The sequence below is a fragment of the Acanthopagrus latus genome, chromosome 18 (assembly GCF_904848185.1).
Source record: "Acanthopagrus latus isolate v.2019 chromosome 18, fAcaLat1.1, whole genome shotgun sequence".
In the NCBI taxonomy this organism is placed as follows: domain Eukaryota; kingdom Metazoa; phylum Chordata; class Actinopteri; order Spariformes; family Sparidae; genus Acanthopagrus; species Acanthopagrus latus.
The window spans coordinates 29,927,823-29,955,555 of record NC_051056.1 but is presented as its reverse complement, the minus strand read 5'-3'; the positions used below and the strand labels follow the sequence as shown (position 1 = coordinate 29,955,555).

At 42.3% G+C, this 27,733-nt stretch overlaps 1 protein-coding gene across 2 annotated transcripts in view; it reads left to right on the top strand.

Annotated features, from left to right (window-relative positions):
- Positions 1-27,733, top strand: part of pdgfc (platelet derived growth factor c) — a 48,492-nt gene that overhangs the window by 14,629 nt on the left and 6,130 nt on the right. For both annotated transcript variants that reach the window (XM_037077850.1, XM_037077849.1), the window contains exons 2-3: positions 16,522-16,714; positions 22,457-22,637. In XM_037077850.1, coding sequence (XP_036933745.1) covers positions 16,522-16,714; positions 22,457-22,637 — 374 coding nt within the window. The remainder of the gene's footprint in view (positions 1-16,521; positions 16,715-22,456; positions 22,638-27,733) is intronic.

The following is a 27,733-nucleotide window of genomic DNA, read 5'->3' as shown; positions in this document are numbered from 1 at the left end:
TTAAATAGAAGTAGATTTGTCAGGTATCTTACTTGAGTGTTTATTTTGCTGACAACTTTTGGCTCTTACTCTACATTTAACACAAATTTCTGCACTTTTTACTCCTTACATTCAAAAACAGAATGTTACTTCACGTTCCCAACATCACAAGATAGCTGATGACACATACGGTCGACACTGGAAGAAGAAAGTAAAAGATGTAACACAACAGAATGGAACGAAAAGGCTTGTTAGTGTGTCAGAACTGCAGAGACTCAACAATCAGCCGTCCGTCACATCCAGCTGATTCCACCTTCACGTTTAAAAGTCTTCGAATTATACTCACATGACTTGAGGTTCAGTTAGCTACAAAAGCATCTGTGCTTCCACTTGTTTATGGATATTACACATACACATAATGTAGTTTCTGTCTTGTACACAAAGACAATGTCATTTTTAGAGCAGAGCAGAAAAGTCTAAAATTGATGGTTTGCAGTGTCGCTGTCAGACGTATCTGCCGTCCGCGGCTGAATCCACAGCAAACATTCAGGTCTGTAATAAGAGCATCAGTGTATACAGTAAACAACTGCTGTTGGTTTATCCAGCTGTGCACAGAAACCTTGCTGGGCAGTATTTAAAGATACTCAAGCGTAAAAAAACAAAATAATCAGACAGCTAAAAATACCTTATTGCACCATTTAAACAGCTGATAACATTAGATAACCCTCAGATGAAGATACAGATACAGTATGTGGCTTCGTCTACTTTGAAGCTGTATGAAACAGACTGAGCAGAATGTAAAACACCTTTCTGACTCTCTTCAAATCTCTCCAAGACTTTTTTCTCATTCCATTTAATTCTTCACGGGGAAGATTGTGTGATAGCAGCTTGAAAAGGACGACTTCTGAATGAGTAATGCTCAGAGAAAGACAGAGACAGGTTGCCAACCAGTTAGCAACCTCCTCTTCCTCCTCTTCCTCCTGCTTTTCCTTTTCCCTCTATATCATGTCAACATCTGTTCAGCTGCCTGTAATTAGGGCTTTTACAGACGACAGCATTAAAATGGCCCCCGGAACCACGGCAGCTAATGAGACGCCATTGACAAGGCAGATCTTTCAAGCACAACTCAGTTTGTCAGAATCTTTCTTTCAGTTTCTGCCTTGACAGCCAAAGTTTTTTCAGCACTTTGTCTGCCTACACACCTGCTGACAGACCGCAGCTCAGATTTGAAGCGGGTCACTGGGTTTGCTTGTTTTTGGCGTTGTTAGCGCCATCGGATGCGCGCGGTGACTGATCGTCTCCGGCGGACCATCGACATGTTTGCATGCGTTCTGCAGACATGAAACATTTTTCACCACTCTGCTGCTGCCAGCGTTTCTGGTATTGTTATGTTAAACAGAGTGAATCCATCAGTTCACTCTTACTGCTGTCAAAAGCGATGTTAGTTCCAAAAATACAAATTAAGATAATGAGAGCGCGGTTACAATAATGTGGACTTGAATCACTGAAACATGGTCATTAAAGATGTTGATAACTACCATTTTTAAAATCCTCCCTCAAAATGATTGATAGGGAGAAAAATCTAACAAATGATGATGCACCGGAACTTAATTCGTAGGAGATACAGTTGATTTGGGGTAAATGAAAAAGGGGATTGTATTTGTTTACAGCCAAAAATGTGCTATTCTTAGTCGGCTGTGACTTGATGAGCAATGAACTTTTGAACCTCCTATTCATGTTATGTCTATAAAAACCCTCCAGTGTCGTTATAGGAGGAGTAGGAGGAGTAAATTGTATACCTCATGTATTCACGACACAAATGAGACATCGTAACTTAAATGCGTGCTTATAATTGGCACATTGCAGTTGCTAGATGATAATTAACCAGTTCTAATCAGGTCACTTATTGCTGAACAATGCTAAATAAATCCTATTAAATCAGGACTAGTAATTACAGCACTAACAGATTGCTATTGGAAAAAAAGAAACCTTAATTATGGACATAGAATAGTCAGGTCATAGTAAACAGACGTTCTTCCAGTCATCCTCTTCAGTTAAACAGTGGTACAGGTCATTCTGAGTGCTGTATCCTAGGCAACTGGTCGTGTTTTTGTTTCTGGAAGACTTACGACCAATGAAGTGGCCCTAACGACTCTGAAACTCAGATTTGTCCTTAATGGCTCTATAGACGCTCCCACACCATTTAAAACCCTGCAGCTCCCCTCCAGTTAGTGAGAAACGTCTTCAAGAAACTGAAACACGTCCAGTTGTCCACGATACAACACTTAGAATGGATGTCTGGGAACCTTCATCAACAATGATAGAGGTCGACTGTTCGATATATATTTCTTGTTGTGTGGCGACCTCTAGTGGCTGCAGTATTTATTACAGCAGCAAAGGAGGGAGTCAGGTGAAGTCTCATATCATGAGGAAGTTAAAAAGGACCGTTGGGTCAAAACAAACTGACTTCTTACTTTAAAAACCTACAGTGAGACATTTTGACCTACTAATGTAGTTAAGTTACATCTTGCACATAACCTGCTAAATTTACATACACATGCAAGTGTATGTGTGACTGAAGTTACATAACTAACGTGGCTATTTTAACCCAAACTGCAGTGTTGTCCCAAACCTTCTCTTTCCTGAACTGTGACCGTACGATGAAGGTCGTGGTCATGTTGTTTTGGGAACAGTGATGTCATTCTAGGAGTCGCTGGCCAACAACCTGTTCAGTGGTTTAGGTATGAGGATGTGTTGCCTTTTTCACATTTTGGCTTGTAAACACAGGTTTAATAGATAACATTAAACCTCGGCTGCATTCCATTTAAGTGAGCTAGTTAATTCTCCTGGTATTGTGCATGCTGACTCACTGTCATGGCCGACTGGGACACGTGATGAAACAGACCCGAATCTCTGTACAACAACCTGACTGTGAGCTTACCTGTAATAAGCTAGCGGCTAAAAATACGTAACATCATCTAGACATCATTTACAGCTGCCATTTTCATCAGCTAGTCGCTAACTGTGTGTGTCTGCTGTCTTGTGGAGGTGCATTCACTTTATCAGAGATTATTCACTGACAACAGCTGCCTGCTGATTGCAAGTTTGATGACAGCAGTGGAACTGAACCCCAAAATATGAATGAAAAGACTGTAAATATAAAACAATGAGCAGAAAAATAAACATATGGAAAAACAGTCCATATACTGAAGGGAACAACAGTGTGTGATAGTTCATCACTGCAGCACACGAGGTCATTTGATCCATTGTTGATATCAAAATATTGATCAGAGAAGCTTTCTGGTAGAATACCTTTCTGTTATTTATAACAAACTAACTCTGCAGTTCCTCTTATTCACACTAATTACTGGTTGCTTCTTAGGTCACAGCCCATGATTGCTCAGCTCAGAAAATGCATTGGAAAGTTTTAGTAAGACGTATTTACACAGATCTAGCCATCCATTTTCTACAAGCCCCAGAGAGAGAAAGGCATCTGTTTTGTAACCATTTATCTCAGGAGGTAATTACACAGCTATTGTTCCTTAAATGCAGCTTCATGAATATTCACCATTTCCAGAGATAAAATAAGGCTTTTAGTGGCTGGCTGTGTGCTTCCATTACTTGTTTCTGTTGTTCTGGTGGTGGTTGCATCAAACAGCAGGGTGATGTTTAGAGGAAAATGGACACAGATGATTGAAAGTTTTTTTTTTTTTGTTTTTTTTGTTTTTTTTTGGTGAGCAGTCAGAGAGAATCAGAGGCGAGCGCTGGGAGGCCTTTTGTCAAATGATGGACAGTCAGAGGCTTAATGACCTGTGCAGGCTGTTAAAAAGGCAAACTGGGTGCTAAGTGCTCAGCGCCTCCATTTATTTGTCATTTCTCCAAACATTGCCCAAACAAGCACTTTACCAAAAGGGGACCCACTGAGTTTGGTGACATCACAGCAGCCCTCAGCAGATATTAGTCCTGGTGATGTGTGCATGTGGTGGATTGAAGGTCAAACAAGAGGTTTCTTTAAATAGGATCCTCCCTGTGCAACAAGAGATGAGCAGCTGACTGAATAACAAAGCTGTGGGTCTGGATGTGAGTAAATCTCATCGCGTTAGCTTCCTAAGGTGTTAATGCAAACAGCTTATCCTCCATGGAGCATCACTGTCTCTAATGAGAGCCACTCTTGTTTTTCTGTCATATGTTAAATGGAGTTAGTCTGCATAAATAGCCAGTGATCGGATCAGTGGACCAGGTAGGGTGAAGAATGAAAGGTCACAGATTTGTCTCATGTTGTTGTTTGTTATTTTTTCCCAAATCAGTCAGTAGGGAGGGACACATCCATCCCGTCAGCATGATTTCTATAACAATGGCCCAGCAACTTCACTAGGTGTGATGATTTTTACTTTGTGGACAACTTTAGCTCTTTAGCCAACCATGTAAGAAGCTGCTGTCCATGCTCGAAAAGCTGTGATTGGTCAGTTGTTTCTCAAGATGATTGGTCATATGGGGGCACAGTAATCAACACAGTTATTGTGATTAATTGTGGAGCATATCTATGTTAACAAACATTAACCCTCCTGTTGTGTTCAGGGCAAATAACCCAAACCTTAAACCTGGAGTTTGGAAACAATAGACTCTTTGTCATGTTCCCATTACGTGCCTTATAAATCTGGCGAACACAGAACCCTGGAATCACAGGGAGTGACTCTGTACTTTGTTCTTGAGCAAGAAATCCTTCCTGCCAACACTCCTGATTTTCACAGGAGTCTCTTTATTTTCGACCCTTTCTCCCGCTGAGCTCCTGATTGGCAGTTTCTCCCATCTGTATCCCAGTTTCATGATAGAAGTGATGCAAATCAAATTGTTGTTCCTGAGTTTCTGGGTCAGATGTGTGTTGTGGTACCTGGTAATCAGGTCCAAAGCTTTCAAAATCGCCCTCACCTTGGTGCCGGACCTTTGTCTTTATTGATATTTGCCTCCTGTCTCAGTTGCTGGCTGTCTTGTCTCCAGTCTGCAGACTGTGTCCCTGCATCATTTCATCCCTCCTCTTCTTCTCTTTGAAGCCGTACCTGGCAATTATAGCTCCTCAACACACACTCTCTCTCTCTCAATGTCGCACTTGGACATTTTAAATGCTGTTGTTGTCATTGTTGTGTTCATGTTGTATGTTTTTAGAATCAAATTACTTCCTTGGTCATTTGAGGATTCATCACAAAGGAATCTCTGATATTATGACCACACTGTGAAGACATTTCTAAACTCTGGAGACTCGGTTTGCCTTATTCCTCTGCATTTCTATGTGATCATGTCCAAAGGTACCTCATTTGAAGTCTGTACTCATTTTGCATCTGTAGCTTCTATCAATAGTGTAATAATTCAGTTCCTGTAAAAGCATTACAGCAGTCAAATCCAGAGTTCTTATGTAATATTTTGATGGTCATATGCTGTTTACACTTGCTAACAATGCTTAGATTGAGGTCGAGAGTGAGGTGAGACGTTTCATCCAAAGATTAGTCTGAATTTGCTTTCAGAACGTGTATATACTCCAGTCTATTTCTTCAAACAGTGCTTCTATAGTGATTGAAATACAAATCCTTTGGAAAGCCTGGGATGAATAGATCCATAGTGAGCTGCTCTGTGAGCAGCATTGCAATTATATAATAATTGTATTCCCCTCTTAAGGGAATTAACCTGCAGACACTAAGTCACAGCCCTCGCCTACAGACGCTTCCCCTCAGAAACATCAATTTTCCTGCTTTCTAATCCTCAAATTGCTACTCATGTCAACTCTGAAGATCCAGGTACAAACTTGCTTGGTTTAGTAAAGCCAGCCCTTTGGCAAGTTGTTATGCTGGGACGTATGCGCAGATGTTCCCTGAGGTTTGCATCTGGCAGAATTATTAGCAAAGCTTTTCACCAGCAGGTCATCAGTTTGAATCGTGTTGGAGTCCAACGACTTCTGTCACTGTGCTTTTGACAGAAACAAGTGACGGTGGCTGCAGTGGGTGGCAACAGGCTTGTATCTGTGTGAGCGAGAGCAGGATGTTACAGGAAAAGCGCAGTTGTGCTCAGCAAACTCCTCCCTTGGTAAATAGAGGTTGAAAGGAATATACTTTCATTACCCTGAGTTCTGCACTGCAGCTCCTCTTCTCCAGACAGCTGGGCCAAAAGGTTATGAAGGCTTGTTGGGGTGGCAGTAATTAGAGATCTGGGGCAACACGCTTAAAGAAATCAATCCGTATCTATAAGCAGAGTCAGAGAGCCGAGAGTTTTATTCTTAAACTGCCACAATTAAAATGCTCTTTCACTTGTTTCCTAGTCTGTTGCTTTGGATTAATCATTCAATTTGCCACAGCTGAAAATCTCATCAGACATTTTAAAGTCTTTACCCAGATTTGCTTGAATGGCTCGTAGCTTCTTAAAAGGTTGTTCAGAGGTTATGTTAGCTACATAAATTATGTGATTTTTGGAGTTCTAGACAGCTCTTCTGTTTAAATATCTGGGTTTGTTGTTTTTTTCAGAGTGAGGTCTTTTATACAGCTACCACTGGGAGGTCTCTATTACATGGATTGTCTTGATCTGAGATAAGATTAAAGTAGCAGGACGAGGGGAGGAAGATGTGTGAAGACAAACTCACTCAGCGTGTCAATTTGGCCGCGCTCCAACTTGCAACCTAAGCTTTCCTGAGATTCCAGCGTAGATCTGTGCGGTCCCAGATCAATTTATAAATCATTAGCTGAAAAGATTATTGACTTCTTCCAAGCTGTTCATTGCAGATTTGAGAGTTACTGTCCTGGAGCCAGGGAGCTACAAAGTGGATTGTGATCAGCTATCAATCCTCCCAGCTACATTCATTGCAAAACCTGCATCTTTGATCATACTTAATCGCAGTGTCTGGATCTGGTACGGCAAAGCTGTCGTCCAATCTGGCTCGCCACAGATCAAACTGTAATTTTCCCCAAACATCCAGCTGTCCAGCTCACAGATGTGACTACAAAGCAGCCTGGAGCTGCCGTCCGCAGCTGTGGAAAGAAGTTTAAAAAAGACGTGGTTCATCTGTCAGCGCCTGGTTTCCAGCCAGACGAGGAGGTTAAGCCCGTCTCCCAGCGTTTGTGAGAAACATCTAGCAGCCTTTTGACTTTTCTTTTTTTTGTGCTCAACTGTCAGTTCATTCGCTTAACAATAATTAACTTTGATATTGATTCTGAGTTTGACAGCTGACGAGGAAATTGGGGTTGATATGGGGCACCCTGCATTAATGAGGGTGCAGGCTTTGATTGTAATTTGAAGAGAGAATCAGAGAGACTTACAGGCCTGTACGCTGCCGAAACTTGTGTGGACAGTCATGCAAACATGAAATCTGTTTGTGCCCAGGAGATTCCTGCTCTGAAGGCTTTGGTTCTCTGACATACTTGTTAATCATGGTCAGTGTTGTGATGTGTCCAGCCCTGAAATGTTTTCATGCAGCCACACTTTTTTTTTTTTTTCCTGTGGTAGCTGTCGGTCTTTAGCCACCGACCATTTCCTTTTTCTTTTTTTTTCCAAACCCAGAACAAATCAATGTTTATGACACCAGAAATTTTGCGTCATAAGTGAGACATTTGCTTGAAAGTTGTGGTGTTCTTTATTCTCTATCAGAAGGGGTCATAATCCTGAGGCTGGGTGGGTTTATGCTTCAGTTTACAGCTGATTTCGGTGCTGATTTCATGTCTAAATCCAGGCTCAGGGGCTCAGACACAAAATACCAGAGGGTCAACTAATAGATGGCTGTAGTGAAAAGACTGACACTCAATCTTCCTCTTTCTGGATGCCAAACACAAGTGTGGGCACTAATTAGAGGCTCTGAGAAATCATTCAGGGGCGGGGAACCATTGTAACCCGAGGAGCAGCGGTTGTGTGGTGACGAGTTTTAGTCGGTCTGTTGGATTGTCCAGCGCCTGAGGGCCTGAGAGACTCCAGTTTAGCTTTGGTGTGTCTGCTGTGTGTCACAGCATCACATGCACTTGTACACTACTGTGCATTCACTATCATTAACGGCCTGCAGCTGTGGCTTTTTAAATCCTTATCACAATTTGTAATCATTTATCAGATAACACTCTGTGCATCTCATTAAAGGCATATTTCATAGCAATTATGGAAGTTTAATCCTTCAGGGGCTCGAGGGCCTCATTGGTTTTTCAACACTGGCTATTTTTATGGAAGAACTGACTGGATGTTGGTCTGTGTTTTTAATTCTTTTCTAGCAACTGTGAGCTAAGTTTGAGGCTTGTTCCATTTTTTTTTTCACCCATAAATATAGAGAACTTCTTAAATTAGTTGGGATTAGTTGAAAGGGGTCCTGTTACACTTTTTTATTTTTTCATTCCCTTCCCTGCTCCATAAACGCCTCGTCAGTAGTCCCACCTTTAATTCTGTGACTTTGTGACATCACACTGCATCACCATGTCACACATTTGCATTATTCATACCTAGAGCTGCTTTCTTGATGTTTGCAGTGTTTTTTCAGGCCTGTGCGAGCTGACCAATCAGAGGAGACTGGGGATTCTGGAGGCGGGGTCTTAAAGAGACAGGAGTGTTTCAGACAGAGGGGGAACACAGAGCTGCAGCACCGGTCTGCAGAAAACTGATGCTTTTTTGAGTAATAAAGAATGTAAACCTATTCTAGGGATATTCCAAAATACAACAATGAACCTGTCATCTTTTCATGCTACAGGACGACAAGAACATAGTCCCACATTCCCCCTACATGCTATTACCACTAACAACATGTTGTGATCTTTAACGTATACTGTTTTAACAGGCAATATAAAAGTAATTCTTGCATTTGACCTTTTTATAATGAAAGCAAAGTGATACTGCAGACATTTATCAACCAAACTAAATGATTTTGTTTGTTGATGTTGATCAAAAACATCCCTGGATCTGTTTTATAGTATCCTGTGACATTGTACGAGTTTGAGAAGGATTAATTATAAGATAATTACTTTTTTAGGCAAATATAAATACACAGCCACGATGGATTCTCTGTGGGAAACCTGTAAATAGAATATGTGCACACATACTTGTGGTGTCAGGTTGGGCCATCTGATACGTCCTGCAGATGTTTTGCTTTGCCTCTGCAGCAGGTGTCAACAGATGTCCCTCCTCACCACTTGGCCAGGTTGACCTCTCTCTCAGTGAGAGACCACCCTTCAGTCAGGCGACCTCTGAGCGCAGCACCCCTGCTGGAAATGATCTGCCCTGCTAAAGTGTTCCTGAGCGGGTCATTACCGCCCTGCCCCCTCCACGCTCGCTGCTCCGGCCTCCCTGCAGATAGAGGGGCATGAAAATGGAGCATTTCCTTGCAGGGATCAATAAAGCATCACATTATTATGTTACGACACTGCACAAACCAAGAGGTTCACCCCTCTCTGTGCTGGGACTGATTAGATTTCCGTTGACCTTTGAACTTTTCAGTCAAAGGGCTTTCACGGGTCATAACAGTCCACCTGTTGGTGATGTTTGAGAGGTTTGGAAAGTGAGTTAGACAAGAGAAGGAGCTGAACTCTGGTCTGCATGTAGGATTATTAGTGTGACAGCAGCTTGTCTGACAGACCTGCTTCTGTTTGTCTAAATGGATCATCTCAGATCTCAGTAACCTCTCTGACACGCTCTTACGTCCTGCGTGCAGAGTGATGTCACCTTTCTGTCATGTGTCTAATGACATTCAGACTGAATCTCCATCACACCAACTGATTATTCTCCGGTTTATTAATGTATCGAGTGAATAGTATTTACCTTGACAGCATGTTGTTTTTGTGGAGCAGTTGTGGTTTTGTTGCAGTTGTGGGTGAGAGGACAGTCAGTGCTGCTGAGCCCCCTAGAGGTTCATGGCCCAACTGCACGTCTCATAGCTGTGCTGCTGTTGGTGTCATGACACATTTGGCAGAATGCAAAACACAAGAATATGATTTAAACAAGAGGACTGTTTTCTGTTTTTTCAGAGGAAACAAAGGCGCCTAATGTTCTTCACCACTGTGACTTATAATAAGTTAGCAGAGCAGAATATCTGAAGGGCATTCTGACAGGTCTTCAGATTGATCCACAGTTCTTGATGGACACAGTGATCAATATTATCTGTGACGTTTCATGTGTGGAGATAAGCTTTGCTCTTCCTGTCACTCAAACTGTATTCGATTTTTTTAATCTCTACATTTAATTCACAGTTTATACTATATTATGTATAAAATACAATAATGGAATGTAACTTAATACATTTACTGAAGTACTGGAGCCATTTGATTGACAGTTTTACTTTATCAGGGTTGTACTGTGCAGTCTATTTCTCCAGATACACTACATGTATTAGTTTATTGTAATATATTTTATGCGTTCAATAATAACGGAGCTGTTGAGATAAAGTTATCTGCATCACCAGCTCCTGCTCTCTGTCCGCCCTTATTTCAGCCCTCTGCAGACAATTTATGTGTCAAAGCTGCTTCCTCTTCAGCCCGACACACAGGAGCATATGCCTGGCACATTAAATCACTACACAAGAGTCCCACGCAGCCAAATTATTCTTTAATGGTATGAAAGATTCCCATGGCGTGTTTCAGCCTCCTTTCTGCCCGCTCGACTGTAAACCCAAAAGCAATAAATATCCTAAGCAGGGTCGGGAATTTACTGCACCTGTAGTAACCACTGCACCGTCGTAATAAGCAGCAGATGTGGGAGTGATTGCATTGAGCCTGAAATTCATGCATTGTACAAAAAAAGAAAAAAAAAAGGGGGGGAATACTTTGAGAGGTACAGTTTCATCACCTGACCAAAGCTGCTTCAATTCTGTCGCTCAGGGCCTCACATTCATTTTGATCAGCAGGTAACACGGCTGAAATTAAAAACAATTTGGATTTAGTGTCGCGGTGACTCGGCTGTCGATTACCGGGCAGGAAATAGCTGTCGTGAATGGTTATTCGTGATGTATGAGTGTGCTGGGAGAACACAGAGCAGTGCTTCACCAATCTTTAGCCTTTAATGTGTGAAAATAACAATTTAGCCGACTTAGAGAGCAAATGCAAACCCCGATGGTGGTGAGATCCATGTTAATGTGATTTGGCCTGCACGGAATGAGAATTTCAACACATCTTTTATGTGTTTAATTCTCGTCAGGACCAATTGAAATGGTAAATAATGGCTGTTCCCCTTTAAAGTATCTTGTCTGACCTCGTATTTCGTGCTCAGGCAGAGATATTTATTGCTTTCTCAGGGCTCAACGGCGGTCGTGGCCGAAATGCTCCTGCTTTTTTTTTTTTTTCCAGGAGAGAGTCGGGTCTACTATATCATGCAGTATGACCACCAGATAAACTCCAAAAGCTCAGGGCCGATGTAGAAAGACACTGTAATAATATCATGTGAGGAAAGATGAATTTAGTGAGTCCAACAGGAGCCAGAGGAGAGTGAAAGGCTTTCAGTCCTCCTGCTGCTGGATTTTTATGAGAAACATGCAGCGGTCTGGACAAAGAGGCCGCTCTCATTAGCTAATCTTTGCTTGGAGGCATCCAACATTTATTAATGCATCTTGGTATTCATGCACATATGTGTGTGTGTGTGTTTCTGTGCATGCATGTGTGTGTGAGTACAGCACTGTATCCAAACAATATGATTGGTCCTCTGCATGATGATCTCTTTATCACGCTTTTAATTGTATTAGCCTTTGTAATAGTTGTGTGCATTAATGCAGCGGTGTGCACATCTGTGTTTCTCTGCATGCACGCACCAGTTTTGTTTCTGCGGGGGGAAGGTTAATGTTTAACAGCATGAATGGTTCACTCCGCTAACGTGTGAACAAAGCACAATGGCTGCACTGTATAGGCTCCTATTTATTCAGAGTCACTTCCTCCCTTAATAGTCGGCTCTACTTTCCTCACAGAGGGAGGGAAAAAAAAGTAGGTCAAGGAAAAGTCATGTTTGAGGTAATTCACTCTTGGGGACCGCTTCTCTGATCATTAGATGACATTGGTTAACCCCGAGAGTGAGGTCATTTTCAAGTCAGGGTTACACCCAGAACCCGGCCCGGCTGGTAGCGTGTGTCTGCGTTTTACTGCACATCTGAGATTGAGGATATCAATGGGAAGGCTGAAAAGAGAGAAGCATGAAAAGACACAATTGTTTAGATAAAAAAAGATGAAGAAAGATGAAGAAAAGCTTTGGAAAAAAAAAGGACGGCTGGTTTGTGACCTTCTGGTTCTTGCTTTAATCAAATATTAGTTTTCAGCTGACGAACCCCTCCAGAGTTTCTGCTTTGATGCAACTGAACAAAAGATCCACATTGAGGAATCACTCGGATGGTTCATTCTTGATCTTCATGCAGAAAGACCTGAACCGAGGTGGAATGCAAACACACCCCCCACCCCACCAGCCGCAATTACTTGTGATGAGTACGTCAGGATTAAGCGGGATATTTGCAGACTTTTTGGATTAAGTATGATTTCATCCTCACAGATCTTTGGAATACCTTTTCATCAGGACCTAATGCTTTCATGTCAAGGCCTCCTTTTCCTTTCTTTTTTCCTCTTTCTCTGCAAAAGCAAGCTCAGATTTCCCCTTCGCATTCTCCTCTTAATTATAATCCTAATAAAGAGGCATTCCACTCACCATGTAACAGATTTTCCCAAGAAATCATGTACACAGCGAGCCCCGAAAAAGCCGACGTCTATTTATAATTTTTCAAGTAGATTTTCAGTTGTGTTTTGACCTCTTCTATTAGTACCATATGTACACCTACTACCAAACATGCAACACGGTACATCTGGACTCATACATTAAAGAATCACATCTTTTTTTTCACATTATTCACCTACTTTATGAGCCTGTATGTTGCAGCCCACTGTAATGGGGCTGTAATTAAAAACATGTCATTGTGATGGAGGGCCAAGCTTTAATAGCATGAAAGCTATCGGCTTGTTTCCTCCTGAGCCAGCAAATGGGTGTAAAAACAGTCAATCAAATGTAGTGTGTTGCTGCTGCTTGCTGCAGAGATTAAAGGGGCAATGAGCCATTTTTTTTCAGTAATGTCGACAAAGAAATCAAAAGAAATGTCGACTGTATGGACCAAAAAATTATGATCATGCTGCTATTAACCCTGTGATGAAGGCGTCATCCCAAACCACAAAATATGGTTTTAAGGGGCTCTTCTTATGTTAGATTGAGTGTCAGTCTTCTGTCTGTATTATTTTGCAGGAAGTTTGATTTGCCTAAAGAAGGTGGCCGTCCTCTCTGGTGAGACGGCTTGTACTCGAGGCCAAACTCCTCACACAGTTATGAAAGAGGCTGTTCATTGAGAAGTCATGCCCGGGCTTTGTTTCTCTTTGCATCTGGCACGCAGTCATTCAATCTGTTCTCACCTGGCTCACCACCGAAGCCAAATGAAAACATCAAAGTGATTTCGGCACCCTGAAGTAAAAAAAAAAAATCTCATTGTGGTTTCGTCTATTTACTCTTCTTGACAGACGGCATCAGTCAGGGGAGAAAGTCTAGTGTTCACTTACATCTAGTTGATGTCATCGGACTTATATTAAATATGTAATATTCACTCTAACTTGAAAAATAATGTGCATTCTTTTAACAATTGTGTACTTACTAAATCCCACCACTGAATATTGATTGTCCAATTATATTTTGACATCTCTAACGAGACACAGTCAGCCTGTCTCTCGTTGCATATGGCGACAGAAAGATATTCAGGTTCATTTCGATTTTTAATTGCCTTTCCAAAACCCAACAACACACCTGTAGCAGCTCTGTCCTGTTCCTTACTGAGCAACATGATCTGAGAAACACAATTTTTCATTATGTAAAAAAAACATATAATCTTCTATTTTCAAAACAACTGGGCTTCAAAAACTAAAGTAGGTTTGAGTCCTCGTGTGCTACAGTCACTGTGACTTTGTTCATGATGAGCGACAGCAGCTCATGATACATTCTGCATTAATAACCATCATGAGTCACACATGCATGAGACTATCGGCTATCACTGTATCTTAACTCTTAATTCCTGTCACCAGGTAGCATCCCAACATGAAAACTGTTTTTCATGCTGGAGATGAAGCTGCAAATCCAAGATCCCCCCTTTGTTTCTACGGGGTTCTCACTTTAAAACGAGGACACATTGTTTCAAAAGTTACCAAGAATTTAAAAAGCGGCAAATCTGCCACAGTTATCATTGTAAACCACATTCTTGCCCTGTGAGAACGGAGAAGTTGACGGGCGTAGCAGCAGGAGGGCGAACTGTAAATTCCCTTTGAACTGTTACTGACTTTAAAATGATCAGAACGTGTTCAGAAACAGACAGCAGCCCTGCAGAAGTTGGTTTCACTCCCCTCTCACTTATATTCAGCGACCACTCCTGCAGACAGACTTGTTTTCCTTGGAACCATCCTGAGAAACTGTTTCTGTGGAACTGTTCTGTGACATTATGCAGGCTGAGCGTTAAGTCGTCTGTGTTTTTGTTTCTGTTGCAAGCAAATAACCTCATAATGATTCAGCCTGCTAGGTATGAATCACATCCTTAAATCAGATTTATTGCAGAATAAAGAGTAATCAAGCTCCAAATGTGTTTCAAATATAAATTTGTCTACATCACTTTCAGTGGGAAAACAGTTACTCATCCATTTAATGCACTGACAAACTTCCAGCAGTGCACTCCTTCTCCGGAGCACATTAAACCCCTGTTGGGTCCTCCGACGGCTAGACATATTGGATCGGTTTATGAATACTGAATGATCATCAGTGGTACAAAAATAAATACTGCCTGAACTAATTGAGGATTGGCTGGGGGTGGGATAAATTCATCACCGTGATCTCTGAGAAACCGAGTCATCAGCATTGCAACACCGCATGTTGACACTAATGACCGTATTTTCAGTCCGCGTTTAATTATGTTGTTGTGTTCACTTTTGTTTTGTGGAACAGAATCTGTGGAGTGTCGACGCATGCTACATGTGGAGTATTAACACTCACCGTTGTGAAATAATCAGTGCAGCTTTTGTCGCCAGGAAGATATGCTGTTTTGCGAATTGTAGCTGAAGCAATGAAACATTTTGTCAGTTAAAAGAAATCTCATGTTTCAACAGAACTCTGAAAAGACAGCCATGGCAGGTTTAGCCTAGCTTAACGCAAAGCTAGCAAAGTGATTTATTCTCACTCCGAGCTTGAACACCTTTTATTTACATTTCACAGGTAGAAACAGGAAAAGAGGCATTTTAGTTTAGCAAAATGTCTAGTTAGCTTACATGGATGTTGAGTATTTACCAAGTCCCTCCGCTGAATATCACGTGAACTTGATTGTTTAGATGTTGTGTACATTACAAAATTGAATATAGTTATCTCAACCCAAAGTAGGATCTTTTCCTGAACCTAACCCAGTATTTTTGGTGCCTAAACTGAACCAAACAGTGAATGTTTGATACGTCCAATAATAATATAATAATAACAGTCCAAAAGCCTAATATGTGCTTTATTTTGTTGTATATTACATATTATTGCTAACTTGACTGCAGAGCCTTTATTTCTACACTAACCACACGTTGCATATTACGTATCAATGTTAACCCAGAAGGGAAAGTTTGAAGCTTAAGCCCACTGATCAAACGTCTGTATTGACGAGTTGGAAACGAGAACGTATTAAAAGACATTGATGCTATTTTTCTACCACTGAAAATGTTCATATCTGTCTTCTTATGTAACAGCATCTGATCTATTATTTTTGACCTGCTGATTTGAAAACATGTCCTGTAATGAGCTCGGCTGCAGGGTGTTGTCATTAAAATGGTTCTGAGGCTCAGGTGGAGCGGTGAAGCTCGGGGGAGCGAGTGACAAGCTTCATCAGTGTGATTATATCCTGCAGCCACTCGTCCAGCGGCTCTGAATGGCTTCATGAAAGGAGCTTTTTACTTTTAGATTCATCGAGTTATGATGATGAGAAGCACACGATTACACACAGTACATGCTGATAATAAAAGGCCTATGACTGTGTAGCCGTTCACCAAAGCTTCTTCTGGAGGGCAAATTGTCATGTCAATATTTCCCAAGCTTTCAGCTGATTTTAAGGCATTCTCACTATACTCGCTGGATAGATGTGTTGCTGTCAGACGCTCCCTGTCCACTCTCCTGCAAGCTGTTATTTCAGCCCTTCCTTTAGAAACCATTTTTACCCCTCAACCACAGAGTTTATCAGAGTGAAGTCCAGATCTTGACTCAGTCAGGGTCAGTAACAAACCCAAAGTTAAAGGTAAATCCACTGAGAGATAAAGATTGCCACAGTTTTGAAAAGTTTCCCATAAAATCACATTTGATGTCACAACGAGGTATTAGTAACATGATGAAATTGGTACCAGATCTGTTTAAGGGTGAATAAAACATTTGATGAGTGTCAATATGAAATTCCTCCCTTGGTCAATATTTTACATTGCATAGTACCTCTTTGCCTCCCACGTGGCCAACTGATTTAATCTACACCAATCAAAAAGGGACGGCGTGTTGATCACAAATCACAAAACAGTCTGTCTTCTGTTTCAGGAGTGCAGGATTCCCATCAGGAGAAGATCACAACAGTGTCTGGAGAGGGAATGGTCCAGAGCCCAGACTTCCCAAACACCTATCCCAGGAGCACTGAGTTGGTCTGGAGACTAGTGGCTGCCAGTAACATGAGGATCCAGCTCACCTTTGATGAGAGGTTTGGTCTGGAGGACCCTGAAGATGGCATATGCAAGTAAGAACGTGCAGTATAGAGTTAAACTAGTGGCTCAGTAGGAATAAAAGCAGATCAACAACTATTTATTGCATGATTAAAAAGAACACACTCAGTTTGTGCAGACGAGGACTTTCTGATGGACACGAGAGGCGTCACTTAACTTTATTTTCATCATCCATCCAACACTGGTATCAAGTCTCAGACTGAGTGTTTGTTTGTTTGCTTTTTGGGAGTTTTGAAATAAAGAATTATTCAGCGGGAGTTGAACTGTTGGTTTTGTATCGAACACTGACTGCCTCCTTGGCAGAGAGCTGAGAGCATTTTCTAGATAAATATCTGGTTATTATTTTTCATATTTTTCAGGAGTCTGTTAAAACTGATCATCTAATTAAAAAACTATGATTTTGAAGGAAAGTCAAAGTATGAAATTTAAGATTAATTTGAAATTAAGGCTCCTTGCTTAGAAAAGTTCTGGATCTTCGACAAAAGCTCTCCATCTACACCTGGTCTTAATCTGATCTTGCCGTTCCATTTACACCTGGTATTTTTAATGCTCTCTCATTACCCTCGTTGAGATTGGATCTGTGTCCTCTGTGGAATTCGAGGCGGCTGCAGATCAGCTCCAGACTCCCTCAGAACACAGCTGAGCTCTGTGAGCTGTGAGATAAGGAAACTTTATAAACAACATCTTAATTATTTGTCCACTCTTGTTAATTCGGGATACATATTAGTATTACGATAAGTTTGTCCTTTCTTCTTATAAAAACAACCTCAGATTGCCTGCTGGTTGTACAGATTGTCTTTCCTAAGATCTGAACACAATGCGACAAAGAAGCATTTTAATTTAATGTTTACATTATTTTGTTATTTGTCATTATCTTCCTGTTCCTTTTGTTCCAGTCCTTCAACTAGGCCATCTCTTTCTGGGCCAGTGTAATGTGTGCTACAGGGTCAGCATGCGCCAAAAAAATACTGGAACACATGGATTATTTTCCTGTCAGTGTCCTCACTGGTTTGATAAATCCAGCCTCCAGAAACATTAGTGCATTCTAGGATTCTACATTTCATTTTGAAAGATAAGAAAACAGTATTTGCAGGCCTGTGTGTTTTCTCAGAGAGGACGACCTTCAGCAGTTATCTGCAGCGGTGCACATCGTCTCCTCTGCTAGCTCCCATCAAACTGGGGCTTCCCCAGTTGGCATGCCAGATATGTGCTTGGCTGTGGTGCAGACGTGGCCTGCTTATGTTGTAGTCCACCTCTAAAGATTTAGAGTCAGAGTGTGTGGCCATTTGTGAAATTGCCTTTGGTCTGCCGTGGCAGCTCGTGAATATTGAAAACCCAGCAACAGAGTGATTTGTTTCGCCCAGGACCCCATGATGACGCGCTTCAGACTGGCATATTTTACTCAGTGTGGTCTATATATTTAGCCGCTCACGTGATAGTTCAAAAGACGCGCGCCCGCCTTCTGGCTGCCAGTACATAAACACAAACACACACATGCAGTGTGTCCTCTGCTTTCTGAGGAGCCCACTTTCAATTACTGCCGGGCTTTGCCTCGGTTGCCATTCAATTTAAACGGGGATCCCGATCCCCAACCATCGATTTACCCTCTGTGCTTTATGTTCAGTGCCCTGCTGTCAATATATCACGTCTGACTGGTTAGCATGGACGAGCTCAATCAGTGAAAGGTGGAGAAGGGAGCTGGGGGAGGGTAACCTCGCTAGTCATTCCTGGAGAGCCCCCTAATGGATGACAAGTAGAATGACAGTTGGCCACAGAGCTGACAGGGTTTAGATGTTGGACACGGCAGAGCTGGATTTATCTTTTGAGAAATAAACTGCATATATCAGGAAATTAAAAGAAGATGTGTCCATAAATCTGCATCCTTCTGTTCCTGTGGCAGCTCCCAGGCATCCAAGTTCACAGATCAATGAGGTGTTTGTGATCCTGTCTTAGATTTTCTTCCAGAGTCTGGTTAAAGATGAGCTGATTTAATTGTGCTGCCATCCAGGATTCATGCCTCTGTTCCACATTACACTTCCTGTATCCTGTCTTTGTCGGCTGCTGCTTATCAGCCCCCCAGCACAGCTCTGCGGTGGGGAAGGGTGCACGTTGACGAATGAGGTTAGTGTTGCTGTCGAAACCACGGTGAGGGAAAGTTCCACAGCGGGTGCAGATTGACAACATTTGTGCCGTCGTGCCTTTACAAGACTGCACTAGTCGTTGTCCTCGAGGGGGGAGGGGCGAGAGACAATAACAACATCCTTTTCCAGGGTCATGCAAGTCATCGCCACGTCTACCGCTCCTGCTCTCACATTTTTCAGCCCCGGCCCCACCCTTTCCTTTCACCCAACAGGTCTTGATCGGATCCCAAGATACACACTCTTGGCAGGGCTGGCAGACTGATGAATGCAGCATGCAATCACAAGCAGAAACAGACACTCACATTCACAAGTCTGTCTACTTCTTCTCTCGCCTCCACACACACATAACACACACTCGCGTTAACGAGCCGCTGGCCTGGTCTGCACGTCTCCTTTATCTTTCATGTGTGGTTATTAATTTATTCGCCAAATCTGCCCTCTAGACCTTCATTCCACTGATGTTACCGCACGCACAGTGTTACTGACATCCTACACTTGTGTCACGGCACAATGCGATGCAAATAAACAAGAATGTAATCTCCTGTCCGGAGATTCACAGCAAACGGCAGGGGGATAAAACAAACAACAGTGGGAGATGTGTTCGGCTCTGCTCGCGAGCCCGGAGCGAGGACTCTTTGCTGAGATGAGAGGGAGGCTGTGTAGTCGAGATGCTCATCTGCTATTCTGTTTGTCTGTGGCACGATGAAAAGCATTCTTACCAAATCCACTGGAGGAGAGGCATATTGGGGAGGGATTGGTCTTGCTGCTGGTTGGCATGGCAGCAGAGTCGTGCTTGGCGGCTCTCAGACAGGAATGTTCACAGAAAGGCGTTTGTGCTCCCTGTCTTTTCTTCTGAAAGGGGGATGACTCAAAAAAACAGTGTTCGTGTTGCTAATCTGCATCGGCTCAGTGGTAGATATTGTGTTGATTAATTATGTAAAAGGGGGAAAAAAGGATGCAGGGAGAAGCTTTGTGAAGAATGAACACTGTGTGTATAAGATTCCCTCACTGTTCTCGGCGACTGAACGTACAGTTTGGTATGTATGTCAGTGCATTTGTAAATCGGAGAAACCGCTGTTCGACATGGTGATTCTGAGCACATGGCGATGTGTAATGATCAGGGCGTCCTGCATTATTGATGAGCCATCTGTCAAAGCTCTGGAGCTGTCTGAGGGCTGATTTTTTAGAGAGGAAAGCTTCTCTCTTCACTGACCTCCATCGAGAAGGCAGCAGGAAGCTAAACTGATATTTTATCCTCATACCAAAATCATGTCATGCCGGCTCGGTTTGCACTGCACATTTTATCGCGCATGCAGTCGTCCAATGTGTTTGTCTGAGCAGACAACAAACTTCCTGTTTAACTTTCCAAATCAAAGGCAGCAGAGTCGGTAAATGTATCGACCCCCCCAACACACACACACAGTTTATTTAACATCACAGAAAATCCATTTTTAGTCCCGCTCATGTCCCTCCGTGTTGTTTTATTGAAACCAGCTTGAACTGAATCTGTCAAGCCTGCGCAAAATGTAAACAATGTCCTTGAAATCCAAATATCCGAATTGGCAGCACTGAATGAGGGGTGAGCGTGCCTGTTGACGCAAATGGCAAAGTGATTAATCCCAGACTGTGAAGAGTCGGTGAAACAAGGCGGTATTGAATGCAGCGCAGCCACTGGTCACACACACAGGTATAAATAATAAAGTCTGAACTCCTGAACTGCGTGTCTTAAGTGCTGAGGTTGGTCAATGTTAGCCTTGGCACACCAGCGGAGTCTGGAGCTCGGCCATGTGCTCCCTCACTCCATAATGTTTACTGGTATTATGGGTTGGCAGGGTGGCCGGCAGAGAGAGACTATCATGTAATTACAGGGTCGCGAGGTTTGATCCCCACAACAAGCAAAACGGTGCTTTTATTTATACTTCTTCTCAATTGAAATTCAAATGATGATTCTGTTAAGTGAAAAATTGTGACACTAAACCTTTTTTAAACCAGTTAAACCCATCATGTTAAAACTACATAGTATTTTCCAAATACCGACAGCTTCTGCAGTTTTCAGTGACTGTAAAGAAAAATACTGTAAGATTTAAACACTCCTGCATCAGATCATGTTGTTTTTCCGGTGGGAAGTGACAAGGAGTTGCTGACAGTGCACATAGAAATATGATTAATACTCAGTATAACTAAGCAATAGATAAAAAACACTTTATCACAGAATTATTAAAAAAACACCCTCTAGAGCGGCTCATATTTATTTTAAGTCCTGTCAGTGTATTGATTTACAAATAGAGTTTTCAGAAAACCGATGAGTTGTTTCATGATAAAGAGGCCTGCAGCTTCCTGACAGTCGACATACAGCGCAGCATAAGGAGCTGAATGTTTAATTAAAACTATATGTCAGTGACAACATGTAGCATCAGTGTAATAGGCGTGTTAAAAAGCTGCCTCAGCAGGCAACAGCTGCTTATTCTGCGCCGTCAACCGTCCTGAGAATTGTCTCCAATATCCAGTTAATTCTGAGTCATTTAATTCAGGCAGTAAATAACAGACAGATCTCATCCGTCACTGCTGAGATGTTCCAACCTGCTGTTGAAGATATTTATATTCTTTGTTTAATGAGGTCAAACTTTTATTTCCCCTGGCAGCTTTATTGATATTAACAATCTCACCTTCAGAAGGGCAGGACGGAGCTGAGGAGACAGCTCTGTGGCGCAGCATTAAAGATGCTGACGGGCTTACAGAGAGCGGAAAGTACAACCGAAGTTATCCAGCAAATACTGACGTGTTGTTTTAATGTGTTTTACATTCATCACGATAACATGACCGCTGCAGCGTAGAAAACTCACGTGCACCAGACTTTATCATACAGTCACAACCACCATGATCATTAAATGATGTGTTAAAGAAAGTCACTTTTCAAAGCAGAGTTAGCATTAACAATATCCTGGTTTATTTTTGGACTTCAACCTTATAACCATAGTGTTGGCATCAGACAGGGCAGTTCAACCAAAAGTTTGCTGGGTAACTGCCGTGACAGTGTGGAGGTTTTGTAGTGACTCAAACAAACAAAGAGGACGCTGACAGACTGAGTTTGGGCCTGATTGTCTCACGCTTCCTAAAAGAAGTCACTGCTCTTCGAAAGTAAGTTTGAACATTTTACTAACAAAAAACGATGATCAAGTCAGGATAAAATGCACAAACTCTAAATGAAAGTAATCACAGTGGTCAAAGATAAATAGTGGTCAACAAAATACAGCGACCCAGCTCACCTTCTCTCACCTGCAGTGAGACATGAACAGGTGCTTAAATGAACTAATAACCCCGCCTACATCCACGTGACCTGACATCCCCCACTCAGTATGACCACATAACAAAATATCATAACCAACACAAACACCGAAAAGATAACAACGTCCCTTCACCTTGTGACTAATGGAAAAACCACCTACCAATTCATTCATGGCGCCTACAGGTTTAACTCTACCAATACAAACGTGTAATTGCTCACAGTCGCAGTACACCTTGGACAAAGACAATTTCATGATAAAGGAGTGGATCAATAACGGGTGATTGTCTCAGAGAGTGAAATAATCAATGTCTGCTTTCTCTGTCTTCCAGGTACGACTATGTGGAAGTAGAGGATCTGACTGAGAAAACCATCCTGGGTCGCTGGTGCGGCTCACAGTCGGTACCAGCTAGCCACACTTCCAAAGGGAGTCAGATCAGGATCCGCTTCGTGTCTGACGAGTACTTCCCGTCTGAGCCGGGATTCTGCCTCCGCTACTCCCTTCTGCCTGTGGTACGTACACGATCGACAGTCAGGGGTTAAAATAAATGTGCATTGTAAGTAGCCGAGCACTTCTCTGCCTCCAGCTTCAGGGAGTTCACAGTAAGCTATATCTCACCATGCAAGCACAATTAAAATAATTTGCTTGTTGCGTAACACGGTGCCTTCATTTGCAATCATCCATTTATGTTTATGTGTACCCGAGGTTTTGAGCATCATTGGGGAGAAATTATGTTTAAGCACTCTGGAACATCTGGCTCCTGTACTGTCATTTATTTCAGTTACGACGACACACACGAGCCAGAGCGACACACACACAAACTCAACAAAATGTCTGCAAAAACACATCAGAGTATATCCACTTAAAACTGTTTCCAGCTCTGTAATTTTCTCTTTCTCTGGGGCTGAGATTGTTTCCATTTATAAATAATCAAACTGTCGTGTTCCATATGGCCTCTCTGTATGAAACCTTCCACCGGCTGAACCTGTACTGTATCTATAGAAGCAGACAGATGACAGATGAGGTGACTCAGTGTCACTGATGGTGTTGCTTGTGACCGAGATGGAGAAAATAAACGGTTTCACATTCACAGAGACGTCCTCTTGACCCTCTGGGGGATTCATTCAAGCCCCTGAAATGAAAGTAGGAATTAAGAGATAGAAGAGCTTTTTGTGTGGAAAATTGTCACGCTGCTGTCTGTCCGTTTCATTTTTGGTTTGAGTTTTATCATCTCACACTGCGGTTCAAAAGTAATATCCCCTCTTATGTGTTTTAACCGTGCCCCACTTCACAAAGAAACCTTGTTATTCTCCGCTACGCTTGGAGCTGAAATAGTATATACTTCTGGCAACAAAACACGGCCAGCGCTTTTTTTCTGCTCTTCCTGTTTCACTTGTCTTTGCCTGTAACAAAGACCATAATCACTGCTTCCATCACTCTCTAATCTTTGTTTCCATTCACCTATTAGACTTTTGGCAGATGCTCATCCAATAAAATGTAGATTGTGTGCATAGCATAAGCCTGAACTCACTCAGCACAGCAGCAGCTTTCCTAAAAACCAGTGAAGAGCACGAGACTCAAGCAGTAGACCTGAGGTTTGTTGTACAAGTGTAGCCATGTATGAATAAAAGATATAAAAGCTGAATATTAATGGGTGAAGCTAAAGCAACAGTATTTGTCAGAGCATACTGTATATATATGTCCTCAACATTGTCAGTGAGGGATTTATTTTGTATCCTCTTGGGAGGACGAGGTTATTCAGTGGACTGCTTTTACAAAACATGGGGCCTACATTACCCACAATTCAACTTGAGCCCTGAGTGACATCACTGGGAGAAATTTCACCAGATTACATGCAGCTTCCTTTGGAGCCACAGAGACTTTATACTTAATACTTTTTATATCTGCAGGCACATTCAGCAGGGCTTCCAGAGTCAATATCAGATTCTTCTGTGATGATAAAAGTTTGTTGTAGACGATCTGTTGAACTTGCCAGGTTATTGTGTCTTTGCCAGCTTGATTATTACGTTTTTATATAAAATCTCTGTGGTGTGCCAACCAACATTTATTATTATTATTATTATTATTATTATTATTATTATTATTATTATAATACTGGTCCATATCACTTTAGAGTCGTCTGTGAGAGACATAAAATGTGTCTGCACTTCAGAATTTACGGCTGTTTAAAGCACCAAAGTGACCGTTGGGCCTGAATCATCACACAACACGAGAGAGAGAGAGATCTGGGCCAGACTGCTGCAAAACCATTTTGTACGATTTCACCAGCATTTTGTTAGCGTGTTAGCCGTTAGTTACATAATGTGGCGCCGATTGTTTCCCTCCGGTGGGCGTGGTTTTCAGACCATGACACACTGCGCTCTGTTTCTGTGAGTAAGAAGACCGACTTGAAAGTGCAGACAGTGATTCAGCAGTGAAGAATCAGTTCAGCTACATGGACGTTACTTTAAAAGCTGCTCTTTGGCTCCATCCTTTGAATTTCAGCTTTATATAGATGAAGCAGTTCTGCCTCCAACAAATGCAGTCGAGTGATAGAGGAGACTTCTGTGCCGGGGAACATCTTGACGTCTTTGATCCTTCCTCTTCCCATTCCTCATTCTCTTTCACTTCACACCAGACCACACACAAACACACACAATCCCTTCGTCGCTGCTCCCTTCATTGACAAAAGCCTAGAGATAAACTGAAGAGACAACTGCCGTGTTTTAACCTGTCGCGTTTCAGCTCCGTTCACTTGCTCTAAGTAAACATCTCGACTCCTCATTAATCCCTCATGGCCTGAAGCGCTGTGAAATCTGACAAGCACAAAGAGAGAATCGAGGTCACTGATGAGGCTTTGCTTTCTCTCTCTGACTTTCTCCTCATTCAAAAGCTTTATTTGTTCTTTTATTCCTCAGACACATTATTATTGAATTCTTCCATCATCCCTAAAATCCCAGACAACATTGTTGATAGCAGTACTGACGCTGAAAACATACAGTGTGATGCTGAGTATCGCAGCTGTTAAATGAAAACAGTCAGTCGTTACATGCAGCAGCTCCCAGCGGCTGAATAAAAGACATTTTGTTGAAGTATTGCAGACAGCGAAGTTATTGATTGGAAGGTTGGTCAGTCAATCTTCGGTAATGATACTTTTCAAAATGTACTCCATGTTTGCCGTCGATACAGTGTGTGATGTCTGGCTTTAATGGAGATGGATTAATCCAATCAGACACTATTGTGAAGAGTTTCTCAAATTCAGAGTCTCCTGAAAGGGAGGGACGTGTCACCTGATGAACAGTTCCTACTTTATCTGAGCAGCAGTTTGTGTTGTACCGTGTTCCTACAGTGCTCAACACTGTTTTTGACCATCGGCTGCACGTCACTGCAACTTTCTTTAAGTTCAAGTACAATTTTATTTTTCTTCTCGTGACACTGCTGTGCATATGACCTGGTTTGGTTTAGGCATAAAAACGACCAGGTGAAGGAAAAGATTCAAATAAAACTTCCTGCCCTGGTCTTGGTAAGAACACCCGGTCAGTTTGGTCGCCTCAAACACAACTTGAGACATCCCGACAAAAAAAAAAAAAATTAAAAAACGTTGCAAAAATATCTGGTTTTGTTGCCACTGACAAGGTTAGACATTGTCCCAAGGCCTCCCTAAATATATCCAGTGTTGCCATGTTTAGAAATGCTGTAACGCTGTGGTGCCTTGTCAAACGTATCCGGTAGTTTCACACTTACAAATGTTGAAATGTTGCTTTGAACTGCGGTCGGAGGCTTGGCAGCCTTCTGCAGCTCGACATGTGTCTCCTCAAACTCAGGTCATAAACACGTAATGTCAACTGGCTCATCACTGATCCTGTGTTTGAAGTACAATAACCGGCTTTGTCACCACAAACACTGCTGGAGATGTCCTGAGGTCTGCCTGTAAACATCCAGCGGTTTCACACTTACAAATGTTGGTCACTGAAGCCTTCCTGCTCACAACTCCAGCACCATCCCCGTCACATTACCATGAACTTGTTTCACGTCTGCCTTTCGCACTGATCGATGTCCATCAGCAGCGGCGGTTGTTTAACAATGAAGACGAAAACTCCCATCATCCCTTTTGGCAGAAATTACACACTGTGTGTTTAAGATAAGAAGTCCAAGCTAAACCCAGTTTAAAGACAAGCTGCCCCGAGATGTCTTTGCTTAAATTAATCTAAAATGGACAAAATCGTAATCTTAAATCAGAAACAATCTGATCAGAGAATAAGTGAACAATATTTCTCTCAGCTCTAAGAGAGTATTACAGTTCAATATCCCGCCCTACTGATAATATATCTAGTTAACTGTTTTATAGAAATTAATACTGTGTAAAAAGATGTTAAACTTTCAGAAGTATTTTACTCTGAATGTAAATCACCCAACAAAACTGTGGATGTTTTGGAATTTAAAGGTCAGATTGAATTTTTTTGCAGAAGAATGAAACCACTGTGACTTCTGTGGCGTTCAGACGCCTGCCACTAACCATGTGATGGAACAAGCGACCGGGTTTGTCTTTCATATTCCAACTGCAGAAGGTGCGGAAACCCTGAGGAGGGAAGAGGAAGCCTTGGCCTCCACACGTTCAGCCTGGCTTCCCTTTGAACTTTCCTCCGACTGGAACAGCGGCACTCTGTTTCCTCTGTGGTCAACCGGCAGCTACTGGAACCTCGTGCCACGCAGGGGCCAGCACTTTAGTTTATATTTAAACAAGCAATGATTCCTCCCCACCACTTCCACGAGATGGAAGGGGGGAAAAAAATAAGACCCGGTCTGTAATTCACAGGAAGAGATTTTGGGAAAAGTAAAAGCGCCGAGGCGGAGAGGTTGTTAAAACACAGAAGAGAAGGAGTCTGTTGAATGGAGCGTGAGGGGTGTTGAGTGGTGGGTTTAAGAAGCAAACAAAACATACATCATTGTCTCTGTGAGGTCCAAATCAGGGATTAAACCCCACTGCTACCCGGGCATGAAAATCACTCCATCAGCTTTGTCAGTTTCAATGGATTGAAGATAGTTTTACACATGCAGACATGAATCGTGTGAGATGGCAGAGGAGAGAAAGAAGGAACGAAATCCTCGTAAACGCAGACGGTAATGATGGCAGAGTCCTGCAGGAGGCTTACCGTTGGCATGGTGAAATTGAGGTCTGTTTTTACACCAACCTCAATTGCAGTGTGTGGCGTCGCACGAGAGAAAAAAAGCACTTCATTCACGCACAGCAGCCCTCGCTGCTTACTCGAAGCTCTCTTGTGCAAGGAAGTGGTTTTTGCGACTCCATGTACACGAGGAGATATTGTTTTCCACAGCTCTCCCATGATGCTATTTCAGAATTGTCATCTCAACATAGTTAGCTGAACCTGTCATTTCAGTTACCAGAAATAAGAGCGTGCGGTTGAGCTGTGCAAGAACAAAGAGAGCTGAAACGAGGTAATCACAGCTTGGACACGAGGTTATTTGTTGAGGGGCAGGGGGTTCAGACGGACGGCCGGCGATCAGAGGCTCGTTTGAAGCTTTGACACTTCTGTGATTCTGTTGAAGGTCATCTAGAAGAATAAAAACACATTCAGCCTTCCACCAT